General features: G+C 37.7%; 1 protein-coding gene across 4 annotated transcripts; it reads right to left on the bottom strand.

Moving 5' to 3' along the window:
- Window positions 1-883: 883 nt before the first annotated feature.
- On the bottom strand, window positions 884-27,455 carry LOC110478412 (putative N-acetylated-alpha-linked acidic dipeptidase). Of its 4 annotated transcripts, XM_021545004.3 has the most exons (19): window positions 27,332-27,455; window positions 25,935-26,043; window positions 22,753-22,939; window positions 21,883-21,984; window positions 20,248-20,373; window positions 18,162-18,348; window positions 16,933-17,026; window positions 15,489-15,587; window positions 13,560-13,645; window positions 12,448-12,567; window positions 11,042-11,124; window positions 10,671-10,734; window positions 10,078-10,145; window positions 8,032-8,123; window positions 7,113-7,203; window positions 6,042-6,306; window positions 4,452-4,533; window positions 3,063-3,155; window positions 884-2,396 (listed from the first exon to the last, which is right to left on the bottom strand). In XM_021545004.3, the coding sequence occupies exons 1-19, from the start codon at window positions 27,441-27,443 to the stop codon at window positions 2,207-2,209; spliced, it is 2,250 nt and encodes a 749-aa protein (XP_021400679.2). In that variant the 5' UTR covers window positions 27,444-27,455; the 3' UTR covers window positions 884-2,206. The 4 variants fall into 4 exon arrangements, with proteins under 4 accessions (XP_021400679.2, XP_021400682.2, XP_021400683.2 ...); XM_021545007.2 differs by lacking the exon at window positions 25,935-26,043 and having other exon boundaries at window positions 27,332-27,423; XM_021545008.2 differs by lacking the exons at window positions 22,753-22,939; window positions 25,935-26,043 and having other exon boundaries at window positions 27,332-27,428.

Below are 27,455 nucleotides of genomic sequence, written 5' to 3'. Positions count from 1 at the left end.
CACTGGGGCCCCAGAGCTGGACAAACACTGCAGGTGGGGCCTCATGAGAGCAGACCGGGGGATAGAACACCCTCCCTCAGCCTGATGGCCACGCTTCTCTCGGTGAAGCCCAGGATGCAGCTGGCTTTCTGGACCACCAGTGCACTTTGCCAGGTCACAATGAGTTTCTCATCCACTAACACCTCCAAGGCTTTCTCCTTAGAGCTGAGCTCAATCCATTCTCTGCCCAGCCTGGATCTGTGCTTGGAATTTCCCTTACCGAGGTGGAGCACCTGGCACTCAGCCCTGTTGAACTTCATGAGGTTCACATCTATGTCTTCAGCTTGTAGTCACTAGGAGAGAGAAAATTTCTGTTCTGTATCCTGTTCCCTGCAGTGATTAGGGAACAGGCAACACGTTTTTTAATGGACGTTGCTGTAGTTTAAGAGTTTAACTACTGTATTTTGTGTCATCCTGGGCCAGGACTGCTAATTATTGCTAAAAAGGGCCCTAATTAAACTTAAATGAAACAATGCTATGTTTCAGCCAGAGAAAAAATTATATCTTCTGGACTGAAAGAAAAAGTTGCTGAAGCAGTGTACGGTCACATAGGGAAAGATCTCCACAATTTTGGAGTTTGGCACTTCATCCTCCTCAGTAATAGAAGAATACTTTTAATGCATCCACCTGATCAACAGGAGCTGTTTATCGCTGCCCCTCTCTGCATGGTGGATTTGGCTTATTATTATCCTGATTGCTTCAGACAAAATCATTTAGTGTAAGGTAACTAAACTAACCTGGTTAACTTTTTTCAGAGGTAGATTATAGACAGTCATAATAAATTCTCCACTGGTAAAAGTGGGGCAATGGAGCAGCTCGCAGTGACAAAACACTCAGCACTGGATTTGGGGGAAGACATCTCCATCATTTTACTCCAAGCAGCTCATAAAAAATGTGAAAATAACTGTGCAATAACTATGGGTATAAGAGCATTTCCCATTATCTGGTAAACTAGATTATTTTATCAGAAAGACCAACAGTTAAGCAAAATAATGAATTACTTAGCGTAACTTGTCTAAAAGGTTTTAATGTGAAGTGCAAAAATATTTATTATTAAATGAAGCCTCATTGAAAAGAAAATAATATGCCATAGTACTGAAAACCATCAGATCATAGGACAGTAGTTAAGACATGGTAGAGGTCTGAGTTAACATGTCACATCAAATCACACAAAATATTAGCTGTACAAGAGGTTAGTAATAGTCCAGTGGCAAAACTGCAGATGAAGGGATCTGATTTTCTGAGTCTTCTCTGTCTGATCTTGGTTGCCCCATGGTCTGTCACAAGAGTAAGCAGCACATGATCATCAGATATACAGACTCTACAAAAATGGTAATAATTTGGTATCCTTTCAAACTAAGGACATGATGAGTTTTCTTTGCTTCTGTCTTCATATTAAAAACACCTCTACAGGGACAAGGCATAGCAAGGGTAGATTTTGGTTAAAAGAATAACAGTAGGGTCTTCATCTTGAAAGATATTTCATTAGATGACTATATGTCTCACGAGATGTATTGCCTTGCTTTTATTTCAGTGACTAAAAGCTTCTTGCTTAAATTTATTTGCAAACAGCTGCAAGGTTCAGCATGTGAGGAAAAGAATGTCAGGGATGAGCATTCTGGGCTGACTGCCCAAAACTTGTTATGATTATTATAGATCCTGCATGTGGTATGTGACAGTTTTCCCATCTCCATGTCCATCTCAATCTTTGTGGAAAAGGAGAGCTGAGAGGTCTGTCTTGAGGTATAATTATGCAATCCCAGGGTAAATAACAAAAAGGCAACAACAATATTAGTAACTGATAGAAACATATTAATTCTGTTTTCCTGAAGAACTATGGGGATCACTATAATAAGCCAGAAAAATTCAGAACTCTGAAAATAAATCCAATGGTTAGCAATTCTTAAAATACAAAGCTGGGAGAAAATCTGAAACATTATCAGTCTCAACTCAGAAGACATCTAAATCCTGAGCTCTTAGAATGGAGTATATTACCTTGCTAACATTACTAAATGCATTCAACTTGGGTATATTATTTGTAAAGACCAAGATTTTTTTGATTTTTTTGTTCTTCTTCACAATCCTCCTAGTGTTTTCAAATGCACCATTTTTAAGGCTTCTGCAAACTGTCAGATTTAGTCTTCACTGATGATTATATTGTTCATATTTATGCTACTTCTTTCAGTGTGTCTGCTGCTGCCTGCACAGTGAAGGCTGCAATGGAAATCTGCCTCTTCACTTCTTCCCAGGCTTCATGTTGATCAGCTTTGCTTTCGATATCAAACATGGCATCATAGATTCCTGGGAAGGATTCTCCTGCATATTTGTTGTGGCTGCTTGGAGCAAAGATAACATGTCTGTAGGGAAGTTGAGGGAAAAAATAACAATATGATGCATTAGGAAAATAAAACATACTATTTTATGTTTTATACACCAGCTGAAAAAACTTGACATTGAAGATGTAAATAAATAAGATTATTGCAGCAATAGTAGCTTGAAGTCCATGAAGCAAGAAAATAACATAAGCTATATTATAAGACCATTTACTCATTGCCTCTTAAATAAGATTTACTTCTTGACCTGGATGAGAGGACCACTGAATTCCTTCCCTGCTGTTTCAGTACTGCACTCCACAGTATTTTTGCTAGCATGGCTGTGCTCTTAAAATTGATCAAATTGTAGGTTCTTCAATTAGACACTATTTTTCTTTCAAATAATAACAACTTCCTGAAGTTTCTACAATTAAAATTACTTAAAATTCAGGGCTAAACTTTTCCATCTGTTTAGAAGCCAAATGAAACCAAGAGAAATTATTTGAATAGGCTTCCAACAAGAATCTTCCTAATTCTGTACAGTTTCACACTGAAGTTTTCCCCAATGTCCCTTTTCATCTCATTCCTCCTGTCTTGTGTACTTTTGCTGTGTTGAATAAAATCATTATAACTTTATTTAGAGACTTGTAAATCTTACAGGAATTTTCATAGTGTATTCCATGAGAAAAGTGAAAAGTAAGACTTTCTCACCTATAGAATGGCCTGCCAGGTAATCCAAGAGGGTCGATGAAAGCCCTTTCTAGAAACATGAGCTGATCATTTAGTGATCTGACAGCAAGCAAGCTAAAGAAAAAAAAAAAACAAAAAGGGAATCTGAATCTGTTGCATATGTTAAGTGCAGTGTGTTCATTCTACTCTCATCCCAGCATACACATCTGGATTTATAAAGGACAGTAGGTCTGGGATGTTGAACATTAATTGTATCCCACAAAAGATAGCCCAAGCTATCAGTTAACCTGCATAACCGAATTATGCTGATCTGTCCTGTGACAGAGTCTGGTTCGTAACTGGAAAGTCTTTTAAAGCTGTTTTTAATGTCCAACTGATAGCATCAAAATACAGTGTTTCAGGTGTTTTCTCTCATCTTTTCTCTCATTCCTTTATTTCCTTTTCATGAGGATGCTTAGACCATTTTCTTCCTTTGCACAACAGTTTTCTAAGGATCCTCTTTTCCAGAAAAGTAGCCAGCCACAAATTACTTAAATAAAATTGCATTTGTTTTTACGTAAAATCACAACATATGAGAAAAAGGAACCCTGTGATGTTAAAATCCTCTTTTGAGCCTTCTGAGAATTGTATATTTCTGATGGTAGATTTTAAATTCCCTAGAGCAGAGACCATCTGTGTCTGTGTGCTCCTAATAGCCCTGCACATACTATTGATGCTTAATAAATAAAAGAACTGTGATGAGGTTATACAGAATACATGTGGGCTTGGTGGTTTACATACAAAGTAACTTGTAGACCTTCAAAGGCATTCACCAATAAAAAAAGTTAAAATTTGTATCACAGTAAAACTGGAGTATCTCTACTACCATTAAGGTATTTTTTTTCAAGTTTACAGTGGTGTAAACAGAAACTGAAATTGGCTGGTTTAATTAAAGCATAGATTTAGGCCAACCATCAATAAAGCCATTTTGAAAATGTCACACACATGCTATATGTCATAAATGTCATCTTTTGCATAAGAGATTAGCGTTAACTCCTTTATCTGAAAGTTCTGCCATTAAAAAGATGGCTTTTATTCTCAGCTAGTGTTCCATAAGGGTAAGCATATGGCTAAATTAGATTCTTCCCAAGAAATGGAATATACATATATGGATATATGAAAGGAAGTTTGGCTTGTCATTCTGGGCATGGCCTACAAAGAATAAATTAAGAATTAAGTCAAGTGCAGACTAGGCTTTTTGGCATAGGTGGTGCACAGAATTTCTTGGAAGCTCATCAAAAAGCATGCCACAACTACAGCTTCTTTATTTCTTTTTTTTCCATTAAGTGGCGGCAATTGAAGACCAAGCCCTCTTGAGCTCAGAGGACTACATGGAGTATTTGACTGTAAGAAAAAAAGAGTTGAACTTACTTATTGAGATCTATTTGTTGCAGTCGCTCATGAAAGCTAGCAGCAACTTCTGTAAAATTCTTCACAGCTGAAAACAGAGCATCTGGAGGGAGCAGGAGCAAAGTATTTAACTTCAAATTCAGAAGATACCATTTAACAAATCAAATTCTTCAATTAAAGCTTTATATTCCACTGTGATCATGATCATGAACTGTTAAAAGTCTTACTGAAGGAAAAGAAAATGACCCTACATTAAAAAATATGTAATTCTGTGTGAAAACCTGTCTTAGAAACAATAGCAGTAAGTATTGTTGTGAATATTGTTTAGTATTTGCTACTTGAAGAATGTACAGCAATATCAAAAACCAGATCATGGAACCAGAAATAGACTGTTCAGGTAGGTCTGAGATTTTACAAATCCCAGCAACCTGTTTTATGGTTATGTCCCTCCACACAGAGTTTTGAGAAAGATTGAGAACATGTGTAGTTGTGTGTACACACATGCACATGTACCTGATATTTGCCATTAGCAGCCAAATCTTAAACTGATTATTTTGTAATGTTGCTATGATTTATTGAAAAAAATATGGATATTGATCTAGTACTGATATCCAACTGTGATGGACAAAAACTCTCTACAGTTTAAAGTTAGAAAGTGTATGTTTGTTTGACGCCGGGCAGCATGTGGGATAGCTCCCGAATACACACCGCGCCTTCCAGGTGATTACAGAGTCTTTTTATCCATACAAGTATTGAATACACAAAATACAAATACATATTCATAATTTTGGTACATCCCATTCCCTGCTTCATATGCTAATTACTCCAAAAGCTACTAAGCATGTGTAGTTTGTTCCTTGAAATGGGTTGGTGGTCCCTTTCATCGGGAGGGGTCCCAAAATGAGGAAGTAAATGAAGTCTTCCTCGTTCTGACCTTTCTACCTTTTCAATGCAAATATGACAAATGAACTCTTGGTAGAAATCCCATTCCTTGTCTTCAATTAGTTTCAGAACAGAGGAGGCCCACAATTGTCTTATGCTCCTAAAAGCTATTTGTCTGTTCCTATATTCTTCATTATAAACCCAGCTAACTAAACATTGTGCTGACAAGCAATCAATTATTAGTTAACTACTAACTCCTTACTTCATCTAGGCCTACTCATTTATTATTATTATTTTAATTAACTCTAGTAAGGCTTATTTCTAACTAAAATCTTAGCTCCTCTAAAATCTCTAAATTTCTTTAAAATTTATGTTTCAGCTAGTTAAAAAAAAGTTTTTCAGGCACAGAATTATCCAACACTGCAAAACAATGTGATTTTTTTTTTTAAGGAAACATGACAATGATATATTGTTGTCAATGCTGGTGAATCATACACAGGTTGAAGCACATACAACTGTAAGTGATAGCTCTATTTGCCAATGGCATGGTCATCCCCACACAGGCATGCTAATGACAAAATATTCCCATTTCAAAGTAATGGAGGGTATTGCTCTTGTTTTATTTACTATTCATACAGCATAAGGTAAATACCAGGTCATGACTAAGTCATCCATTAATATAAGGCACTGTTAGCATTAACAGAACAGGAATGTGAAGATTGTACGTACCAAAGGATACATTGTATGTTGCCAGCTCCTCTTCGTGATTCCTTGACAAATTATAGATGATGTGAGCATAGTTGCTCACAGCTGATGCATAATCTCTACAGTCAAAGGGAAGCACAACAGAGTTGGCCAATTCAAACACCAGCCCTCCCCGTACCTGAGCTACTGTCAAATGATTCTTGAAAGTGGGATCATAAAACTGTTCCACAATTTCATAGGTTTCATAGACACTGTGGTAAACTGGGTAGCTGCTGTATTTTGCCACGTTCTGAAACAAAGGAAAAGAAGCCAAAATCAGAACCATTATTCAGCTATGTCTATTTCAGTGTGGGTTGAAAACCTTTGCTGTGGGATTCAAAGAATGGTACAGTTTAACTGTTCAGGTCATACTAATCCTATGTAGCCACTATAGACAGCTGAAGGAGAACTCGTCAGTATTGGCTCTCTTAGACATTAACCTATGCTGAGATGAATGGTCATTTGGAGAAATCTCTCTCCACTGACCATGTACACAGCCCAAAGAAGGTACTTAAGCACAGACATATAACTTTCAGTTGGCTAAATCTAGGTGAGATTGGACTTCTTCTCTAGCTTGCATTCAATAATAATTTGTTTGTATCCTTGCATATTCCTTCCTTTTCAGAGGAAATGACCACATTGAACAGTTTGGTCCTTGAACACTTTTCAGTTAATCTCCTCTCACAGTATGCTCCAGAGCCCAACCCATATTTTCCATAAAGCACAAACCATTTTGCATTCAAAGCTTTGTAAAGCGTTACAAACCATTCAATAGTCACCATAAACTAATTAGAAACCTTCATCAGCCATAGGTAATTTTGAGCACGTCCATTTACCCTGAGCAAAAGTCCTTTTGTCTAAGTGACAAGTCGATCATTCTTATTTGTTACATATTGGTGTTGAGGTAGGACATAGAGTTGTAGTAATTAGACACCACTCTGACACACTAAACTGAACTACACTATCCTAAAAAGCTGGAAGTCTAAATGGCTTCTTTACAAGTGATGTTATTCAGGCAGTTACAAGAGAGACCAAACTAGAAAGACACAGACTTACCCAATTTTTACTGTAACGTGCTCTGCCAGAAGCAATGCCAAGACGTTGAAAAAATGCTTCAAAGTCATTGCCAGAACCCAGTTTATTTATTCTTTAAACAAGAAAGAGGAAAATGCCTTGAGTGACAATACTTAAGGTATAATTTTAGTTTGCTTCCAAGTATACCATGGCAGTTATTTATTCAGCAGTCAGTCACTACACACTATACAGCTTTCCCCAGTGTGCTCTTTTTTGTCAATACACCCTTCAGGAACTGCCTCTGACCCCTGAATTACCTGCACCTCATCAACTGCATTCTCTGGGGATCAAAGTCACCCTTCTCAGCGTCAGAAATACCCAGTTCTCAACAAGAGAATATACCTCACTGTCTTTTTATCACTGACAAAAACCAATGGCCTTCCTCCTGCTGAATTTCCGCTATCCCAAGCTCTCAACTCAGAGATATCACAGCAGTACCAGCATGACTTCATGGAATAAAATCACTTTTTTAGATCCTGTAGAAATCACCTGGTAAATTTGAAGAGCAATGCTGTAAAATCCTGCCTGGTGTGCTCCCCAGCCACCCAAACTCAGAGGCCTTCCAGAAGACTGGAAAAAAATGCAAAGGAAAGCTGTCGAGTCAACATCTTGTGTAATAGCCACTGGCTTGTGCATACTACCTTATTTGTCTAAACTTCTATAAACTAAAAGAACACATTTCATATATAAAGCCTCTTGCTCATCTACAAAGGCAGGGTCACAAACCTATTGTACAGCAGCGTATCAGCTGCAATCATTACAACTCTGGAATTTATGCCAGCTGGGAATCACACCATTTCTCTTCAGAACTCAGTTTTTCATATGAGTATTTCTTTAAAAAACCACACTCTACAAGTAATAATAATGCTCAGTATGTAATTTGTTTTCTTTTGTCACTGACCTGGGGACCTCTTTATATTCACTTGATGGATTTTTTTTATACCAGCTCTCATAAAGAGATTTTCCCTCAAACCCCTCATCAGGACTTGGTATCTACAAAAAAGAAAAAGGGTACAATTTTAAATGTTACCAAACAAAAAGTCAACAGCCTGTCATCAAACCAAGCCTATGGCTTAGGGTTATGAGTGAGTCATCTTAAGTCCCTCAACCTTTCTTCATTTCCATTTTAACATTTCAAATGCATAGCATTTTCCAGAATAATAGTTTATTTGCTAAAAAATAGGTAAATTTGGATGGAAGAAAACACAAAAAAAGGCAAAATATTTCAAGTCAATATTTAAATTATATTTCTTTATGAAATTTTCAGCCATTTAATTTAAATATTCAACAGAAAAATCCCTAACAAAACCAAAACATTTTGCTTTACTTTGGCAGAAAATTTCAATTTTCTCTTAGTTTAATTTAAAACTGCTTCTACCTTGTTTCAGTTCACAAAAAATATGTTTTTGGATGTAGAAGCAACCTTATAAGGGCAAAGTGCACAGTACCTGGTGTTTATGTTATCATAGCTGCTAGAGAGGTATAAAAATCACAATCATTCTAAAGTTCATTCTGAGCACTGACTAATTTGCAGGTAACTGAGCAGCTTAAATAAAGATATTTCTTCATATTTCCTTTATATTGGTGGACTGCTGAGGTTTTATTATTTTGAATCTGTTAAAGATTATTTATATATATTCCATTATTAATCTGTCTTCTATCAAAGAATTACTCCACAATAGGAATCAAATTAAAACTAATTTGGGGGTTTGTCCGTGAAGGAAATTGTCCACAGAACAGAACTATCAGTATGAAAACTTTTTACCACAGATTAACTATGGATGGGATCACATGGGACATGCTCCCTCATCAGTATTCTCTTCACATATCAGCTACCAACAAGCTGTGGTTACATGCATTCATCAGCCTTTGCTTCCTAACTCGAGGAAGTGTTACACAAGCATTTTTACTAGTATTTAGGTCAAGATTTTAATGATGGCTCTTGGCGTCCAAACTGGGACTCTGCTGACCTGATTTCCTGACAGTTCTGAACACCTTCACTTAGCATAGGTTACCATGGGAACTGCAGGTCATCAAGTTTTCTAGAGTTCAGGACACAAGTCTCTTTATCTGTGTACCCCCTTTAAAAAGAGCTACATTTTATTTGCTGTCTTTTAATTGCCAGAAAATTATTATACTGTTTTACTACTTTTGCTTTACTTTTGCACCAGTCAAATATCAGCTTCCAAGAGATAATAAATTATCAAATGACTGAATACATAAAGCAGATTAAGGCAGATAAAGTAAATTCACAGAATATACAAAGTAGTTGAATGTACATTACATTGGCATCTAAAATATACACAAAAGCTGTGTAAAATGGTCACTGATTAATACAGTTAAACAGAAAAACCCCCAGAAATAAAATCCCAGCCTCTAAGACCCACTCCCCAAGCAAGGAACATCTTACATCTAAGATGGTGTGCCTAAAGGTCCCTATCTCCCAATTTTGTGTGCCACACAAATGTGTGACAGCCTTATGGTCAGAGACAAAGAATAACTAACACGGTACACTGAAGCTGAGCACATTGACCAAACCTGTCACATCACACAGAAACAACATGGCAGCCACCCTAAATTCTTCCCCTGCCTAAAGGGAGTCACAGTCTCCTACTACCATGGGCATTCTAGTAATTGATCTGGGCAACCAGGTATATGCCTGTTTTTGTCCTCTGGTTCACAGCATGCTTTTATGCTTTTGTCCTTAGAAGGAATGCTTTCACAGGAGTGGAAAATCCCCTAACCCTGAATAGTTACTAATTTAATGGTATAAGCTTGGATAATCTCCCCTTATCTGTCCAGGGAAAAAGCTCCAGTTCGTTAGCTATTGACCTAAAAGGGGTACTGCAGTCAGAAAAGAAAGATCTGACAGCATATTTTTTCAGACAGAGCCCCATAAAGTAAGTGAGCACTGAACATACCAGCTAAAAATTTCAAGCGATATTACCTTTTTAGTCAGACTGTAAACCAGGCTGTACATCAGTGGAGTGCAATCCACTCGCAGTGTGTAGTTTCCTGAAAAAACATGAAAAACTATTTATTTGAAGAAGTTCCCTCAGCTCAAATTTCATGCTGTTATTTATTAATAAGAGAGGGACTAGGAAGCTACACTCTTCATGAGGAGCAAGCTGAGAAGAGTCTTCGTATGATCTTCTCAGTGCACTTTATTGGTAAGGATGAATTAAAGCCCAGCTTTTGAATCAAGTCTTAAGAACTTTTCTTATGTCCCAATGATTATTATGTATATTATAAGAGAAGAAGCTGACTCTAAAGAGTTGCCACAGAAATCAGGGGCCAACATTTCTTGTCTCTCTTATGACCTCCCACAGAGTGGCTCACTGCTGTAAAGGACTTTTCCCCTGAAACAACATGAATACCTGAAGGATACTTTATGACTCAAAGCCATAGTTTCTCCCCATATTCATTTCTGAATTAATGCGGCAAAAATTATCACATGGAAGGTCTTATGAATCTCCAAGACAAAATCCCTCCCAGTCATACCATCACTATTCCTATAAAACACAACTCATATCCATGTACCTTCAACAGAAGAATCTGCATTGATATAAGCCACTCCCCGTGCTTGCAATACTTTAGCATTTTCCTACAAGAATGAAAAAAAGAAAGAAAATGCTGATAAATTTTTTGTCCCTCAGAATTTTGAGGGACTTCTCTGAAATAGCTGTTCTCATTCACAAAAGAAACAGCTATTTCAGAGAAGGATATCATAAAGTGCAAGAAGCTAGAGATTCTTGATAGTTCAAAAGGAAACTCAGGGGAGAGAGAGTGTGTGTAAGGAAGGAGTGTGTGTGTATAAGGAAGGAGTGGGGGAGGGAAGAAGTGCTTCTTTCTAGAGCAGATTTCCCAAAGAGCAGCCACCATGCAAATTTCTTTTTGAACACTTGGTTTACCTCAGCCCACTCTGTTGATCCTAACAAGCCAAATTCCTCTGCATCCCAGCTCGCAAATATCACTGTTCTCCTTGGTCTCCATCCTGAAATGAAAGACAACAAAAATCATATTACAAAAATAAAGGCTGCTTGTTACATGACTAATGTGAAAACATATGGCATTTTTGGGGGGCTTTTCTTTTACCATGATCTGTAGGGGAAAAGATATACATAAGGAACTGTAACATCAGCTTCAGTAACCTTATCTAATAATGATTTGCTATGGTAGCAATCTCTCCTCTAATTCAATATTGGGCCAAATAATGTATTTTTTTCTCACCTTTAAATGCAAGAAAATTTTCTAGAATCTAAAACTCTGATTAAGAAAAAATAATGTGCTGTGCACAAATTCTTGAAAGAAGGCTTTTCTAATCCTCTTGCTCTGTTCAGTCTAGTATACATTGTATATCAGTGTCTACTCTGACAGAAAAGTGACATATTTTCATATCTATGACAGAATTTCCTTGACCTGTCTTTCAAATGCCAGATTTCAAAACCTAAGCAATTCCCTGTAACTTTGACAGATCACCTTCAAAAGAAAAATCTTTCACTTGAAGTCCTCCATTCAATTTAAACTCAGGCCAAATAGAACAGGCACTATTGCCCTGATGCTGTACCTCAGCCCAAAGTTTCCTTTGAAGCTACTGGAACCTTTTCACCTTTTACTGCCTTTTTTCTAAACTTAATTTTTTTCCTCATTTGCATTTCAGAGACAGCTTCCCCTGATATTCAGTTACTGGGAAGGAATGGAAATAAAATTTAATGTCAATAGGTTTTATGGGTAATAGGCAGGCAAAGAACACTCCTCTAACATAGTATTTATGTCAGAGCTTCTCTCCATGGGATGTCAGATAGGGAGACAGCATTTGCTCTGACAGCAACAGAAACTTGGTGCAGTTGACATTTCTTCCTATTGTAATGCAAGTAGGAATGAAGTATTTTTAACCATTACCTCCTACTATGTTTGCACAGCTCATTCTCAGCATTACGCTGACATTCTCCACTTATTCCTGAGTATGCCTCCAAGCCACAGTCAAATGCTTAGAAGGTTCAGCCTGTAGCCCTGATGAAGTTCGCCATTGTGTCAGTATTATAACACCACTGACACATCTGCCCCAAATACAGAGTAGCCAATTGCACCTAAATGTTGTGTTTATTTCAGCATCCCCTATTCTGTTTTGTTTCCCTCTGGGTGTACTTTCTCTTGAGTGTACTTCACATACACCAAGGTGCACAGCAGCATGTTTATTCAAGATATCAGTGAGATACATGTTTTTAATTTCAAGCATATGTTTAAATCTCACAGAAATCAATGAGCACTGCTGAGAGTAGCTACTTTGATGTGCTTTTTTCTTTTATTACATTACCTTTGTTTTTCAGTTTTCCAAAGCTCCTCACAATCTCATGAACCACAGCTGCCCCACTCTGAGGATCAATGCCACCAAATACCCATGAGTCACGGTGGCCTCCTAGAATGACATATCTGTCTAGAGAAATTAATTTTGGAGGTTTACTTTTTTCCTGATACAGAGATGTTAACTTGAAGTAATTTCTAATTTTCCATGTATGTATCAAGCAACACAGATCAATAGTTTATAATACACATGATAGAAAGGAAAAAAAGTTTTAAATTTCTGAAGACATTTTTCTGTACTTTCAGTCAGTGTTGAAGAATTTGTCAAACCCAGTAACTGGATCCCACAAGACTTAAAACCTCAAACTCCATGTTGTTAGGTCTATTATTGAATATACTACAGGTTTCCTCTAAAGATAAAAGCATTTTTCCATACTTCACCGTAGTGTGATTCATGGTGAAGCTGATCCACTAGTCATATCTGTACAGTACAGAAATTCACATTTTGAATTCATGTGCTGAATGCAGTATTTCTCTGGATATACATAATCAATCACAAATAGGGTTGCCCAAATCATGACAGAGATATGATTACTGAGATAAAATTCAGACTAGGTCTCTGTGCTACTATAATATGGTTAACAGTTCTGTTTTAGGCAAAAAGGAAAATGCTGCAGTCAGAAGAAAAATGATGTTATCATCATTATAGGAATGTCTGTATATCTGGGTTTTTTTAGATTATAAAACCACACTGGTTACAAGACCCCATAAGATAGACAAAAAGTCAATAATGGTGGATGTAGTGTCTTCTGATGGAACACAAAATCCATTCCCATGTTTCCTAGTGGAGAATATCCACTTAAAAATATTCTTTCAATTGCAAAGTTACTTGCCTGAAGGCAAATATTTCCATCTTGGTTATGACTCCCCCTTGAAAACATTTACAGCATTTACAGTGAAAGTGCTAACATACCCCGAACCATATGAAAGCCAGGGCAGACACCACTTCAGAGAACATGCAATACAATATTTCAGAGAAAACTATATTCATCTCCCCCTTGTAACCATAAAGTACATGTAGAGGTCGCTGTTCACTCAGATTATGCTGAAGGAAAATTATTTCACCTGGTTCCACTGTGCCTCTGATGGTACCAATCACATTGTAAATCCTTCTTACTTCATTGTTGCTATGAATGTGCATTTTCACCTTTCTAGTGTATTGGGAAGAAAATGCAAAGAGAAAATCCACCAGATTAGATAATCAAACACCTTGACACCTTTCAAAAGTATACAATATAAATGACAAGGAAAGCATTTTGACCAAATTTATCTCCTATTAAACCAAAGTAAATCTGAAAATACTACAGTAGTTTTTTTCTGTATTCATACTTGCACAAATGAGAATAGCATTTAGCCCTTGACAGCTGTGTTATATTTCTGATGTCAATAAGATTTATACAGATAACAAGATCAGAACTCCAAAGATCTTTTGCTAGCAGCTAGTTTTTAAATTTGAAATAGTGAAAGAAAAATGGAAAGCATCTAATGTTAAAAAGGTAAATAGTACTAATTTTCTGCAGTTTGGTGCAAATCAAAACTGACTCCATGTCAGAGTTTCATCCCCACCAGCAACCAAACCCCACACAGCCACTCACTCACTCCCCCACTAGCAGCGAGAGAATATAGAGGGGAAAAGGTAGAAGAAAACTCATGGGTTGAGATAAAGACAATTTTATTTATAAAGCAAAAGCCATGGAAACAAGCAGAGCAAAACTGTTCAACCATCTCCAAAACAGCAGAGCCCCATCACATGTAATGGTGACTTGGGAAAGCAAACACTATCAGCCCTTTCCTCCTTCTTTCCCCTACTTTATGTACTGAGCATAGTGTCAGATGGTCTGGAATATCTCTTTGGTCAGCTGGGATCACCTGTCCTGGCTCCTCCCAGCCTCTCATGTTCCCCCCATTCTCTCACCAGTGTGGCAGCACAAAAAGCAGAAAAGGCCTTGGCTCTGTGTGAGCTCTGCTCACAACAATAACCCTGCTCAGCAATAACAAAAACAATTCTATGTAATCAACCCTATGTTCATGACAAATGAAAAACAGACTCATACCAGCCACTGTGGAGAAAATAAACTCTATCCTAGCCAAAACAAGAACATTCCAGCATAGTCCATACTACTGCAGCATCTCAGGCAGCAGAAAAAAAGACAACCTGAGTTGCATCAAGAGATTTTTTTCTACAACATCCAGAGTTGTTTATCTGTACCACAGCTGAAGATGTAACATCTCAGTCCCAAGGGTTCATATAAAGATCAGTATGAACAATTATATGAAGTTAAACAGTTCATATGAAGTCAGTACATTGTACTCAGACAACATTGAAACACATAGACTTTAGTCCTAAACTGTAATTACTAATTCAGTTAAAAACAATCTGAAGCAATAAAATTGACATCAGAGTTTAAGCTCTTTTTCTGGAAAAGCTGAGTGGACAAATTGCTTATAAGAAGCAGTTTAATACTGCTTTATATAAGTAAAAAGGTAAGACCAAAACCTGGACTTATATGAACTTAAAATGAAAACAAAACTTATCAAAAACAAACAAACAAAAAACCCCCACCAGAAACAAAACAAAGCAAACAAAAAAAAAAAAAAACCAAAAGAAAAGAAAAGAAAAGAAAGAAAAGAAAAGAAAAGAAAAGAAAAGAAAAGAAAAGAAAAGAAAAGAAAAGAAAAGAAAAGAAAAGAAAAGAAAAGACCCCCCAAAAAAACCCCAAAAAGCACTCTCAACAAACAGTTTATCAAAGGCTAGATGCTTTTCAAATGAAACTGGTTCAAGACTAGCTGGAAACTAAAGGAAGTAGATCATATCCATCCAATCAAGACATAATGTACTAATGCTTTGCACTGAGCACATTCCAGCCAAGAAAATAGCCAAAACCAAAGGAATTATGTAAATAAACCCAGGTACTTCATCTTTGGTCAAACTCTATTGCTCTACCTGTTTTTTCCCTGATCCCAAGAACACTCTCCTTAGGAAATAAAACTGACCTTGTAGAATAATTTCCTGTAAAGCCAGGACCAATGTTGTAAGATACATTTAAATTTCCTTTCCAGCTACTATGAGGTGGTGCCCGTCCTCCCATATTACTGTTATGAAAAAAAAATAATCATTATCAGTTACAGACCTCTTACACCAGTACCAAAGAAATGGGTGAAACCACACTATGCTAGATCCCATGAACATGCAAACCAGTGTTGGTCTTTGTTTTAGATAATTTATATTACAAGCTTTGGCAGGAGAATAATCTGGAATTTTAGCTACACTAATACTAGTAAATTAACATAGAACAATAATCCTGGGCAGAGAGATCAGCTTGGAATGGCCTTCAGCTACCCTGGAAGACAGCATTGGCCACAAGGTTTGGCATATAAACTGCCTCTTGTAAATGGTCCCTGGAACATTCTACTGCCTTGAACTGCATTTGCATTTGAATTAGCAGAGAGCAACTCAGGCCATTCCATAACTTAACAGCACAAGCAGTAGTTTTATGGTGCCTGTCCCATGCACACCCTGTCTAATTTGTAGCACAGGCAGTTGATGTGTGCCAAAGAAGGCTAAAGTACAGAAACATGATCAGTCCCGGTCACCCTTTCTTGTTCCATTGTCAGAAGTGCCATGTTTTTCCTGTTAACACAACTGGAAATGCAGTAATTTGGTGGATTTCAATCACCCAGACTTATTCCCTTGAAGGACTTTTATTTTTGACATGAACTTCTGAGACACAAAGCATGGTTCTTAGGAAGCAAAGTATATTTATTGTGAATGAAAGCATGTCTTTTACTGTAAATACATACTTCAGTCAAGCTTTATTACACAGAACACTTCAACATGTCTACTGGCCCTGAGGAAAATGTTTATATAAAAATATGATAGCAGGAATAACAAGATGCTGTGACTTCTCAAGACAAAAGTGAAAACAAGGACCCAGTATTTTTAAAGGATTTAGGTTTAATTTATAATTATTAAAACCAAGTTCTAGTATTATTTAATACTTATTGAACAGAAATATCTGGCTACATCATATTTGTACTATATATTACTCCATCATATTTATAGTCTATACATATATAATAATCTGCTCTAGCACTACTAGTTGGCAGTGGATAAATGAAGTTTTTTAATCTATACCTTTATCATCATGAGCAGCTATCCTGATAACAGTGATAGATAGCTATGAAGTTTTAAAGAAAAGAAAATTTGGAGACATATTAGTCCGTATTACAAAAGACTATTTCCAGATAATTCTTTCCATACCTCATATGTAACAACAGATACAACACTTATCTCCTAAAGAGGTTCTAATGAGAAACAAACATATTATTTCAACAGCTACAGGAGAAGAAGAGTGCAAAAGTCTTCTTACTCTCTTTTCAAATACCCTCATAACTTCCGAAAAACCCTAAAAATACCTCATGTCTCCCACACACTTACCGCAGTAATGACTCAGCATCATGATAGCCAATAGGATGAACTGGAATTTTTGGGAGACCTACACCACTGGTTTTGTCTAATCGGTATGCATATTCTGAAAGCAAAAGATAGATATTTTTGTATATTTACAAGTCTCAGAAGGAAGCTGTACAATTCTTAGCACAGTCTTAACACTGCAGTCGGGAATAATCATTTCACTTTCCCGGGAGCTGAGCTGACATCTTCCCAGTAATTTCATTCTTTGTGCTTTACCAACATGTTTTCAGAAAGACACTAATAAAGGTTCTCTCACAGTCTGCAGTCATGCATTTAAAGATGGCTGGAAAGTTTAAAATTATTTGTTCATTCATTTTTTTTTGGGGTGAAATACTTTTACATAGAAATATTTATCTTCATGGGAAAGAAGTTCAGGCTAAGCTACACATAAATAACAAAGCAAAGAAGGAGCCCATAGTGTGATCCTTGGAACATTCAGCTGGGAACTAAAAAAATTTGCCAGTTGATAAAGAGAGGCAGATAAAATCTTATACACTGGACTACTGAATATTCTGGATTGCTGTTTTTGTGTACAAAACAAAAACTAGGTTTTGTTTTGACAAAGCACAAATACAAATAATTTTTTTTGCAAATCTTAATCTTCATGACATGGACAAGAGCATATACAGAATAGTTTCCTCCTTAATACAATATTTACCTTTGTGATTGAGGGAGACAGAGATTCATTTGTGTGATCACTGACTCTAGCATGAGGAACCAGAAATCTTCTTCATGGTCTGCTCTGCCATGCTGCTGTTTTGAATATATAACCCCTTCCAGCACAAGTTCTACTGCCTAGAGGCAACACTGCCCATCACTTAGGAACTACTTTTATTGAGGTGATTGCCTCTCTCAGATATGTTGACCCAAGTGCTAGAATAAATAGTTCTTAATGAATTTCCATCAAAATGATCTGGTTTAGTTGCAAAATAAAACAGCTTAGGCACAACTCAAACAGTTGAGGAAGACTGAGGTGAAGGTGATGAATACAGATCAGCACTCTAGGGCTCCCCTAAAGGAAGGCTCTCACTTTCTCTCACACACCATTTACAGAAGTGGCAGCAGTGAAACCCAAAGCTGCCTTTTAGCAACAAAGAATAAGAAAGAAAGGGTGTTGTTATAAGGGAGAAAACATCCTCTGCCCTTTCTTGATACCAGAGCCCTCAGAGAATGCTTTCTCTAGAGTCACTCACCTTTTGCAGGATAACCTGGAGTCAGAGGATCCCCTGCTCCATTCAGGTTTAATACATTTCCACGCTGGGCTCCTCCACCTGGAAGGTTCCAGCCATTTGGATAAGGCTCTACTCCAGGTGCGCAGTAGTCAGCAGGGTCAGAGTACAGAATAATTCCCTTGGCACCTGCCAATTCAGCATTCTTCACCTGCAAAGCACATCTCCTGTCCCTATCCAGTTCTTTATACCTTGACCCCAGAGTTCAAGGGGTAGAACAAAGTATAAATTACTGATTTTTCCTCAGGATCTTTTACAGTGCTTGGGATAAGTCAAGGGCCCATAACTGTCTTGCAATTTTCTGAAAAATATATATACAGATATCAGGTTTCATATGAGAGTGAAAGGCTTCTTTTGCTTTGACTTTTAGTTAGCAGATTACAGTGACATGGAAAACATCCTCCACAGTATTGCTATATAACCTAAGTTTGCATTCTGTCATCCAGATCAAAACAATCAGCTGACTACGGAAATGTTCACAACATGAAAAGAAAAAAAACTGTATCATAATAATGCAACAGTATCTTTCAGGTAGATACCTGTAGCTACCTTATTTACCTAAATTATCTCTGAATGTATCTCAGTATCTGAATGTATCTGGTCTATACAGTAAGACTGTAATTGGTGAGCTTGAAACTACCCTTGGCTGTGAACAAGACTAACTCCAGAGAGCCCACATTTTAGGCTCATTATGGCAGAAGGACTGACCTGCATGCTGTTTTAAAAGTGTTCTTGTGTGACTTTATTATTGCATAATATATATCATTCTGACATTCCAATCTGGTTTGCTACTAGATATGACAGTGATGGATTGTGACAGAGTGACAACTAATTCTCAACAGTGTTAAATTTGGGCATTTTAACTCAGAAATATCATAGGATTTTTTTCCCTTTTTTTTTTTTAAGGAAACACAGAACTTGCCTACATCCTCTATCCTATTTTTGCGCACCATTAGGAAGTTTAACAACTTTCAGTACAGTTCTCCGGATTTTATATAGGCTACCAAATTCTTCAGTATATAAGCAGTCATTAGAAATACTACTGTAAGAATGAGGAAATCCCTTTATGTAAATGAGGGGAGGGCATATTATCTCCAAATCATAGGAAAACTGCCTCTCTAGATATTAGTACTCTAAGATATTAGTGTTTCATTTTAAGGAAAGATTCACAGACAGTAATACCTTCTTCAATTTTTAAGTCTTTTCCATTCATATAGTACCTTGAAGAGTGATAAACAATTTAGTGACAATATTATCTGACCCAGAATATGAGTTATATACCACTTCTCACTGGTGAAAATGATATGTATATAAACCAGTGAGTTATCTATTTAAAAGCTTCACACAAGATTAATCAACAGTATATAATAAAAACTGGCATCCAGTGAATTCAGTGCTTGACACCCTTAGGTAACTGACAAATACAAATAATAATCCTGCTCAAATTAGGGTCACAATAGTTGTTAAATAAGAGCTGAACACTATTTTTAAAATAGACTGTCTTCTTACATCTCTTTTGAGAAAATAACTTGAGTGTATGCCTGAAGTACATACAGGATTATGTCCTTTCCTGTTAGGTCACGGAAATCTGCAAAAACTGTAGTTTAAAAATAAATTTATATGACAGGGACATTGAATAACCAAATATAAAACTTTAAAATCGCTTTCATATAGTTATGGTCTCTCTCTGGTGCACAGAAACTATTATACAGAAACACAATATAGACAAGGTAAAGAACAGTTGAACCAACAGGGAAGAACAGTCTAGCTCATAATTAAGAGTGTATGACAATCTATTAGTGATATTTTGGAACAATTTATAGAATGCAAATGAATATTAAAATATGGAACATTTTCCAACTGATTTACTTTTATCCTAGAAATACAACATAATCATCTTTGAACACAGGTCTATGGAAACTCAGTTACTCTAAAATCTCCAGAACACCTCAGGGAAGTGTTTCAGTCTCTTGAAAATGCTGAAGGGCAGAACAGCTGAAGTGAGAGCAACACTGAGAAGGGCAGCAACATTTTTATACAGAAAAATTACCTTATTTCCTCTGAAGATCTTCCCATATCTGGCAATAACAATCTTTCCTGTACAGTTAATTCCCATTTCACGTTCTAATGTAAAGAAGTCCTCAGTGCGGCCATAATTCACATACACCAACTCGCCCTGAGAGAAAAAGGCAAGATTTGAAACAATAATGTCAAAGAGCACGTTGAAAGGAGTATGTGATCTAGTAAGATAAGAACTCAGAAGAGCTTTGGCCTCACTGAGTATTCCAACTGAGGAACTTTATACATGCTCCCTTCCTGTGCTGTTTGCAGTACAGATGCAGGCAACAGCTTGCTGGAGAACGCTACTGATAAAAGCACTAGATAAGTACCTGGAGGTCGTGTCAAACTATTATGTAATAAGGTGAAAATAAGCATCAGATTTTGAAATGACAATCTTGTCTTTAGGTATTGTTTTCACTGGAAAGAAAGTTTTCATATTTAATTAAAATAAAACAATTTCCTAAAGAAGGAAGCTGAAGCTTTTTAAACATTTCATCATTTTTTCACATCTCAGCAATCTGAAAAAAGCAGTGATGTTATTCCATCTTTCTTGAGTGATATGTTATGATAAAAGGTCAAAACACATTAATTTTATGTTACACTATCTTTCAAAATTCCCATTGCAATTCTTGGAACACTCAAAGCTCTTATGTTCCAGAGTACAGATTATCTGCCTGATTCTCCAGCTTTCTTCAAGTGTCTGAAGCAAAAGTATACAGTATTCTTTTTGTTTTCTGGATTTGACCAGCTTATTAACAAGCAACACAAAGTACATGACTGATATAATACTGAGCTGTGTGAGCAGAAGCATTAGCATCTTTCTAGATGGAACTTTAAAGCAGAGCCTGGCCCAGGGTTCTGTCAACCTAAATTATTCTACATATAGAAAGGAAAGATATTGAGAACAATACCAAGAAATTCTAATCTTACAAAAGATAAACTGAAACCCCTAATGATAGAACAGTAAACTCCTGTTACATAGGCCAGCTTTATCAAAGAAAGCTCATCAGCTGCTACCATCTGTATAACAAGACATGAAGGATTAGTGTTAAATTCAGGTCACAGCCAACACCTTTATTGCCAGCTAGAAATGTCAGCAAAAGCTTTTCAAGCATACTCAACACTGTGCAGCTATACCTGTCAGTGTGAGCCTTGGGCAAGCAGCACTTTGAAAAGTGAGATTGCTCATTTGGCCAGGTAAATGTAACAGCCTATTTGTTCACCACAATGGGAAACAATGGCGCAATGTCTGGGGAGGTTTACACCAGCTGATATTAAAGATTTATTACCACAGTTTTTAAGAAAAAGAAAAAATACAATCCAGTTCTAACTCAAACTAGAGAAAAATATTAAATATATATATGACTGCTCACTTGAGCACTGCTTCATCACAATAATCCCAAGAACATCAGAGCTATGTCACCTTTCCTACTAGTGGTAAATTGGGTTTTGAACTAAAGCCTAAAGAATTTCAAATTATTCTGTATTGGTCTCTGATATTCTCTGCTATGCTACAGTACACTGTGGTATTCCATCTTTTCCATTTCTACTATTTCTATTTCTGTCTCTGCTTCTTTTCCTACTTCTGTTTCTACCTCTACTATGTAGCATTCTACTATCTTACCTCGGGCACTCCTTGGGCTGAAAAGGCACTGTAGGGTGGCACCACATCTCTAACAGCCTCATATCCTGGAGGAGGAGGCTCAGACAATGATGTGTTGAAAACCTAATAGGAAAGGAGAAAAGGAATAAGGTAAACAAGGCAATATGGAAAATAAATACTTTCTATTCACAAGCACATTTCACAACCATTTGCAATCGAAAGGACTCTGGTTTTAGAATTCTACCTAAGAAGTAGCCAAAGTTTTAGCCAGCATTGGGCATCCTTTTCAGTAGGCATGTTCAATGTGTGAATTTACAAATCTCATCTCCACTCTTCACAGAAAATCCTGCAAAAAGGTTCCCTGAAGAGGTCTGGGTACAGCAGATAACAACAGGTTAGATCACAGTGGTAAAAATGCTTGCATTCTGTTCATCCCTGAAGCTTCTATGTGCACTTCAGCCAGTATGAAACAAACTCATCCCCCTTGTGATAGTATGTCTTGAAACTTAAATTCAAATCTTCCATAAACTGAATTTAGCTGAATCATCGGTACTGTAAAATGAATTAATGCAAATAATGGTGCTTACCAGGGTTTCTTTCCTCTTTCTAAATAACAGAGTAATTTTCAAACAATTGAATTACATGAAGTAATTCTCGTACATAATTGTTTTTTAACCCTTATGTCTGGATGCTGTATGAATCAGGGTAAATATTAGTATTCCTAACAAATATATTATGAAACAAAGTTGCAAAATATAAAAGCAAACTGGAATCCCTGATTTCCATGAGCTTGTTACCAGGCCCAATACCATTAAATGAACAGAGGACAGTTTTCCCAGGTGCATGAAAATGATTTTGTTTCCTGGTTGGAAAAACTGGTGGTCTTTTTACCTCATTGCCATGCTCATCAATTATTGAGATGTAGTTGGGCTTAGTGTCATCAGGATAAGAGAGCAAGACATCATAATGAACCAACTGAACTGAATCCAAACCAAATTTCTCCCACTCAGCTTGGACTTGCTGTGCCAGATGCATATTTTCCTTTGTTCCTGCTAGGTGAGGAAGCTGCGTAAAATTGCTAAAGAAAAGGAAGAAATAAGCAGGTCAGGCATTGAAAGTCATAACCAGTACTCCTCTTAGCCCTTCTGGAAATAAACCTAATAGAGATGTTCAGATATACTCAGGCTAAATAAGGACCAAAACTTCTCTGCATCTATATATTGTTATGTTGCACACATAAACTGAGATGAAGGGTTTCAGGATGCCCTGATCTAGCACAGGTATTTAAATCTTCCTTGCAGCATGGTTTAGCAAGAATGGTGTGATGACACCAGCTATGGGGTCCTGTCCTTTCTTTACTCCTTGCCTTCTGAGCTACAGTAGGTCTATGCACTCCTATGCACAGTAAGACCTTATCATTGTGAATGGATAAAAGAACTGAGTACAATTATTTCTGTGTACTCAATTTAGAAATGTGAATAATTACTCTAGCCCTTACTTGTAATTAACTAGATGTTCTCCTTGAATCCCAAAATTTTAATTAATTTTGGCACAAATACTGGTTTATCTAAAAGTTCACTTCTAGTGTGTCTTGTTGGCAAGTAAAAGAGAGTGAGTTCTAAGTACTGTATAAACAAGAGACAGAAAAACTCAACAGTTTGTGACTTAAAAGTCATGCCAGCATGAATAACAAACAGTGAAAGAGAGCATAAATAATGAACAGCCCATTGTCTGGAAAAAAAAAACAAAAAAACTGTCCAGACCATTATGAAAGCTGAGTTGTGGAGCCAGCTGAAAAAACCCTCAGTTCAATGAGGCCGCCATCATGATGTCCTCATTCTATCATATGACCATGCATTAACATGCCAAAAAAAGCATGTGTGGCACCAGCCGGTGTTAATAAAAAAAAATTGTATCTTCAATTATAAAGGGATGTGAGATTAGGAAAAACTTAAATTCTGGAATTCATATAAGACCCAAGCCATCAAAGAAATCCACTTTGAAAGAACTATTCATATAAAATAGAAATAAAAATAGAAATTAAAGAAATAGAAATAATAGAAATATAAATAGTTTGCTTGTAAGGGATCTAAAACAATGATCTAGCCTCACTGCCTGACCAATTCAGGGCTGACCAAATTAAAGCATGTTGTTAATGGCATTGTCCAAATGTCTCTTGAACACTGACGAGCTTGGGTCATTGATCACCTCCCTAGAATGTGTTTCAAGTCTGAACATCCTCTTGGTAAAGAAATGCTTCCTCATGTCTAGTCCGAACTTTCTCTGGTGCAGTTTTGAACTATTCCTATGCATCCTATCACTGGATATCAGGGAGAAAAAATGAGCACCTCTTTTGCCATATTTCCCCTCCTTAGGAAGCTGTAGGGAACAATAAGGTTGCCACTCAGCCTCTGTTTCTCCAAACTAGACAATATCCTTAGCAGCCAAATGCTGGTGAATAAGACTATGTTCCTCTGATCATGCTAAAATTTAATACTGTACTAAAAGTCACTGTTATAGTGACAATATCATCTTCTGGATGACATATACTGAACCAAGACAAAATTACGTGCTATTGTGAATGAGAATGGTTGTTTTCTATGGAGTTACAAGTGTTTAAGTATCACATTTTCATTAGAAGTTTATTTATGCAACAACATTTTCCTGTATTACCCTCTCATTTAACTGAACATTGTGATTTTCTTCATTTTCTCTTCTAATCTGACTGCCTGTACAGGTAGCTCTGAGCAGTGACTAAACATCTGCTGTATTTCACTGCAGGACTGGCCACGTGACAGTAAATGAAGTACAATGCTTTCTGCTTACAGAGACGGGGAGTTTAAAGGGCAGGAAGGTCCTTTCACAGAGCTGTCTAACAACAGTTGACTTTGCAAAAGTCAAAATACAGGTTAAGACTTTAAAAACTCCTAAATCTTTGGTTTTGAATGGGTATGTTATAGTCCAGTACATGACTGCTACATACCAAAGAGACCATACTTTTGAGATCATTTATCTGTAGTAGTTCATGGCAAATACACTTAAAATGAAAGCAGTGGGATTGCCGGGATTGCCACAATCCCATGAACTGAATATGGTCTTTTAGTAATTTAGTACATGTACAAACCCTATGCTATGTAATCAGATGGGGAGTATGGGGCAAATCCAAATTTGTTGATTATTCCTACAATAGCTGGTCCTCTTTCTTTACACTGAAAGTAAATTCCTATCAATAAATGATGATTTGTGTCCTATTACTGACTGGAACAAATATAAGTTTTTAACAAATTCTACACCCTCTTAAGAGAAAAAATAATCCATTTACAAGATCCCTAAAACAAATCAGGTACAAGTACTTGTGGTTAAAGCATCTAAGTTAATAAAATAGAAATATTTATTGCATCAATTAAATTTTAATAAAAATTTAAGTATCTATATTGTAATTTTCCATTGTTTTGAATTGTCTGAAGCATGACTAACAAGTCAGAGAGGTGATTCTTCCTGTCTACTCTGTTTCATGAGACCCCAGCTGCAGTGCTGTGCTCAGTTCTGAAACTCAACACAAGAAGGACAAGGACATGATGCAACAAGTCCCAAGGAGGCCATGAAAATTATCAGAGGGCTGGAGCATTTCTCCTGAGAAGAAAGGCTGAGAGAGTTGGGGCCATTCAGCCTGGAGAAGGCTCTGAGACCTTACAGCATTTTCCAGGGTCTGAAGGGGGCTTACAAGAAGACTGGAGGGGGACCTTTTCCAAGGGCATGTAGTGATATAAGAAGGGAAAATAGCTCTAAACTGAAAGAGGTCAGCTTTAGACTGGATATTAGGAAGAAATTCTTTACTGTGAGGGTGGTGAGGCATTGGCACAGGTTGACCAGAGAAGCTGTGGATGCCTCCTCCCTGGCAGTGTTCAAGGCCAGGTTGGACAGAGCTCTGAGCAACCTCGTCTAGTGGAAAGTGTTTAGAACCAGAGGAGTTTTAATGTCCCTTCCAACCAATTCTATGATTCTATGATCACTGGGCTGACTCCCATTTGATTTTTTTCTTATCTGAACTGATTAGTCTACACACTGCTTACTAAAGAAACTGCTTGATGTTTTCCGCTTTCATTTCAGCCATAAATGCTGTCCTCATGTCCTCATGAGTACTCAGAGATGTCTTCTTATCTGTAGGTTTTGCAAACCAGCCTGTACAACACATGAAAATACCAAAGTAAAAACATCAGAGAAATATTCCCATGACACATACCACTTCTCTTTGGTGACACCACAAGATTTTCACTATTTTACATTTTAGAACTGTTTTTATTTCAGCACATACAAGCAGCTACATCCTAATGCAGGCTGTAAAATGATGGCAGTATTAGTCCCACATGGTCGATGCTGAGGGATATAAAATACTATCTTACATTTATTCATCAGTTATTTTTCTGTAGATGCTAAGGAGACTTATCTATCATCCTTGAGCACCAGAGCATCATGCTATCAGTTATATAGTTACCTCAAGAATAAGACAGCAGCTTAACAAAAAACGCATGGAAACACAGGCACACTTTGTAAGGAACAGATGTCTTGTAACTCTCACTCTCTGGTCTGTCTGGCTTCTTTCTGGAGTCCTTCCCTTTCTGAGCAAGCACTACCACTCTGATGAGAGGAACAGCTGGCTAGAAAGTGTTCCTGACATCTGTTTAAAAGTCAGACTGGACACAGCAGCAGCGACATGGGTAGTGTGAATGACAAAACCAGTGGGTTCAAGAGGGTAACAAGTTGGCACCAGTGAGGCACTGGTTACTGGCACAGTAAAGGGCTCCACATGAGAGAGGAATTCAGTCGGAGCTTCCCAATGGCAACAATCCCAAGTACATACCAAATGGCATTGCAAAATACAAGTGGTTCCTTTGTTTTCCTTCCTTCCTTCTGTAAACTCATCATCATTCATATGTGAAACCTGAAGGAAGGTAGGGGGAAATTTCTTGCGGCAGCAACCCTCTGTCCTGCCTGCTTGGGCCAAGGAGCAGGTGAGACACTGAGAGACTCTTTCTCCCTTCCTGTCCGCGCCCCTCCAGCCCCGTGTTTACCTCCCTGCCTCTCTGGCTGCGGCTGGTGCAGTTTCAAGGCATCAGAGTCGAGGGGTATGTTTTTTGTCCCTTCCTCACAAACCCCGCGCCCCTTTCTCTTGCTCACAGCACTATTTTACCCCTATTTATTTGAACAAAAAGTAAATAGAAAAACAAGGCAAAGACACAAAAACCCTCCTGCTGCGGAGAACAGAGGTGTCCCATAGAGGGTCAGTGACTGCACCTGCCCGCTGTGAAGGTGGAGGCACGGAGGGCGGCGCCGGCCGGCTGAGCACGGACTCACCTCTGGCACCGGGCTCGGGAAACCCGCCCGCTCCTCCCCCCACCCCGGCCCGGCTCCGAGCCACGTCCCCGGCAGGACGAGCCCCGATGCGAAGGAGGGTCGGTCTGCACTGTACCGATGAGGAACCCGAGGAGGAAGAGCCCCGCCGCTGCTCCCAGGACGACAGCCCAGAAGCGGCCGCCGGCTGCCCTGGCCGCCTCCGAGCGGGCGCCGAGCGATGTCCGCATGGCTGCCGGCCC

This window comes from Lonchura striata, chromosome 2, assembly GCF_046129695.1.
Source record: "Lonchura striata isolate bLonStr1 chromosome 2, bLonStr1.mat, whole genome shotgun sequence".
Lineage (NCBI taxonomy): Eukaryota > Metazoa > Chordata > Aves > Passeriformes > Estrildidae > Lonchura > Lonchura striata.
This window is presented reverse-complemented; position numbering and strand designations above follow the sequence as displayed.

Excerpts from the sequence above, each read along its gene's own strand:
- LOC110478412 (XM_021545004.3), bottom strand. The coding sequence starts at position 27,443 with ATGCGGACATCGCTCGGCGCCCGCTCGGAGGCGGCCAGGGCAGCCGGC. Across the intron at positions 11,125-12,447 it reads TGGAAAACTGAAAAACAAAG|GATGGAGACCAAGGAGAACA; the intron begins GTAATGTAATAA and ends CTTTCATTTCAG. Across the intron at positions 6,307-7,112 it reads CACGTTACAGTAAAAATTGG|AACGTGGCAAAATACAGCAG; the intron begins GTAAGTCTGTGT and ends CCTTTGTTTCAG.